Source organism: Lipotes vexillifer, unplaced genomic scaffold (assembly GCF_000442215.2).
Source record: "Lipotes vexillifer unplaced genomic scaffold, Lipotes_vexillifer_v1.1 scaffold395, whole genome shotgun sequence".
Classification (NCBI taxonomy): domain Eukaryota; kingdom Metazoa; phylum Chordata; class Mammalia; order Artiodactyla; family Lipotidae; genus Lipotes; species Lipotes vexillifer.
Genome location: NW_006797390.1, coordinates 6671663 through 6674649, shown reverse-complemented (window position 1 = coordinate 6674649; position 2987 = coordinate 6671663). Strand labels below are relative to the sequence as shown.

Genomic DNA, 2987 nt, shown 5'->3' with positions numbered 1-2987 from the left:
CGCCCCCCCCCCAACCCCGCTGTGCTCATCGGGCCCCAGCGCCCCCTCTGGCCGCCTGGACCAGGCTGCCCTTCACCTCCATGCACCTCTGCTCCTGCACACCCCTCCTCCTGAAACTCCTCACCCTTCTCTAGGCCAGACTGGGCCACTGGCTCAGGAACTACTCTTTATTTGGAGAGAGGCTTTTATTTTAAGTCTGGGGTTCCAAGTGCATATGCTGTAATTCACGCAGGGTCCACCTCCTCCAAGAAGCCCTGTCTGACTTCTTCCCACTCTTCCCTCTACCCACCAGGCGGGGGCAGCGTCCTATCCCATGGCCCCCTTGGTCACGCGTCTCAAAGCTGTTATCTGCCCTTGAGGTCAGGTCTGTATCTCATTCCTCTTTGCATCACAGGGCTCAGCTCAGCATACAGTAGGCACTCCATAAATGCTCACCGAAGAATGATTGTGTGCCTCCAGGCTCCACACATGCTTCCCCACCTGCCCTCTCTCCTTGGGAGCCTGGGATTGTTTTTCTACCCTTGGCTTAATGAGGCCCTTGAGGCTGCTCCTGCCAACAGGCTGCCAGCAGGAGACCTAGCTCTGGGAAAAGGGCAGCAGCGAGCTCTGGGAGCAGCTGGGAAGGGCAGCTCTGTGGCTTCCAGCTCTCCTTCCACCTGTCCCATGAGGGATGCAGGCTCAGGCCCCCGAATGCTGTGTCTTCACTCCCAAAGCCATGCAAGGTAACTGCTCCATGTCAGTCTGGGAGGTCCTGAGGGCGGGATGCCGGACCTGCCACGCGGGGGCGGCAGTGTCAATAGAGCCTCTTCCCCAGGGCCGAACAGATGAGAGATGGGCCGCAGAGGGCAGAGGCTGTGATTTCCTAGCCACTGAGAGCCAAAGAACCTGCTTTCCTGCTCCGTCTGTTTCTCAGCTGTGCTGGCTGTTTGCAAGGAGGTCCTCTGAATTGAAATCTCAGTCTGGTTGCCTTTCCCCTCGCGGGGCTGCTGGGCCAAGCTCCTGGAGGGTGAACATTTGGCTGGGAGGAATGTGGAAAGGTAGGGCTCTTTCAGGAAATGCAGTGAGGGGCTGCATCTGGCTCCAGGTTTCCGGGGAGAAGGGGCTGCCAGAGTAGCCTGGAAATGGCCTTATACACCTCAGGTTGCAGGAGTCCCTCCTCTCAGACTCCCTGCCCAAGAGATGAGAGAGGACAGAGTACCCCCAACCTTTCTACAGAAGCCCTCTTGTCCTCTGTGAGCCGGAGGCCAGAGCCATCGCATCTTCTCTGGACCTTGTGGATCTTACTTTCTCTCTCAGGCTAAATGGAATAGTAAGAGTAGCTGGAGGGACAACAGCCTTTAGACAGAGCTCCCAATTATCCAGGCACTGTTCTAAGTCCTTTACAGGTATTAGCTCATGTAACTCTTACATCCCTGTGAGGTACATCCTGTTAATTTTATCCTCATGTAACACATGAAGAAACTGAGGCTCAGAGACATAAAGAGACTTGCCTGAGTTGCTAAGTGCCAGAGCCAGGATCTGAACCCAAGCATCCTGGCTCCGAGGAAGGCCATTCTCTCAGCCCCTCCCTCTGTCAGAGGGGAGTGAGTATATGCAGCTGTCCCCTGACTCACCCACCCCTTGGTGTCACTCCCTGACCCCGTTCCCTCGGGGGGCCACGCTGCTGCAGGGGGATGGAGGGAAAGGAGGCTGGAAGGGCCACTGCACCTGCAGGGAGCAAGGGGGCCCTCAGGAGCCCGACGCCCAGGCAAAAGCCGTGGGAAGCCCTGGTGTTCTGGCGAGGATGGGGCGGGGGGCACCGAAGGTCCAGTCCCAGTGTGAGGTGACCTGTGGCTTAGGCAGAGGAGGGAATCACGACCTTGAACCCACCGGGCCCAGCGGTAAACGACTGCTCCAGGGGCTCCCGGGCCCCACAAACCTCTGCTCTAACAAGTGCTCCTCTCTTCCCCCCTAAGACAAGCCTGGGGCTCTTTGGGGAAGCTGAGCAATAGATAGGGTTCCCCCAGAGCCACCAAGCCGTGGGAACACCCCAGTGAAGAGCCGGGAACGGTCAAGGTGAACCCACAAGTCAGGGCTGCCTCTCCCCTCCCCGTGGGCAGGGAGGGGCAGCTGGGGGCTGGGGTCTGCACCTTCCTGGCAGAGGAGAGAAGGGACCCCGGTCCCCCAGGGGTGGGGAGGGGGGAGGGCAGCCTCACCCAGTCTTTGGAGGTGCCGAGCCTCTTGAGGCCGTCCAGGGGGAGCAGGTCGGCTGAGTCCTTGTGCAGGAACCGGGTGGCCTGTCTGTGCTGGCGCTGCCGGCTGCTGGCTCGGCCCCGCAGCTCTGCCTCCTGTCCCCTGTCCCCGGCATCTCCCTCCTCCCTCGGGGCGTCCGGCCGGACGCTCATGGCCCCCGCGGGCAGGCCGGGGGCTCCTGAGCGGTCTTGCCCACCGTGCTCTTTGCTTCCTCCCCCGCCCCGGCAGCTTTCTGCCTGCAGCTCTCCCAACCGGAGGGCCTCAGCGGAGGGAAGAAAAGAGGCAGTAAATAAATAACATGCAGGAGCGGCGACGTCAGACACCAATTTCCAGAGCTTGCAGTAGAGGGAGCGGGGCTCCGGCTGGAAAAACCCAGCCCTGGGGGAGAGGGGGCGCTGGCAGGGCTGCAGCTGGTAGGCTCTGCAGCCTCGCCAGCTCCTGGGTCCTGGCCGGAGTGGGTGGCGGCGGAGTGCGTGCGTGCGTGCGTGTGTGGCTGAGGAGGTGGGTGTATCTGTGCTGCAAACTGTCAAGGTGTCTGTGCCAGGTTGTTAGAGAGGGAGTGTGTGTCAGTGTGCGGAGGCGGCAGCCCGCGTGCTGGGGGAGTGTGTGGGATGCAGGGCGCGCATCCCTGTACGTGTGTCTCCAGGGCTGCCCCGCCGCGCTCTCCGCCTGGGGTTCTCCGCAGCCCTGGGGCCGGGACACAGGCCAACACTAGGTTCAGAACAGAGAGGGGCAGCGTCACAGTGTCCCCGGGG

The 2987-nt window shown here is 61.3% G+C and overlaps 1 protein-coding gene across 1 annotated transcript in view; it reads right to left on the bottom strand.

Moving 5' to 3' along the window:
* Nucleotides 1-2384, bottom strand: part of NRIP2 (nuclear receptor interacting protein 2) — an 8030-nt gene extending 5646 nt beyond the window's left edge. The window contains exon 1 of the mRNA XM_007469459.1: nt 2196-2384. Coding sequence (XP_007469521.1) covers nt 2196-2384 — 189 coding nt within the window. The remainder of the gene's footprint in view (nt 1-2195) is intronic.
* Nucleotides 2385-2987: the final 603 nt, after the last annotated feature.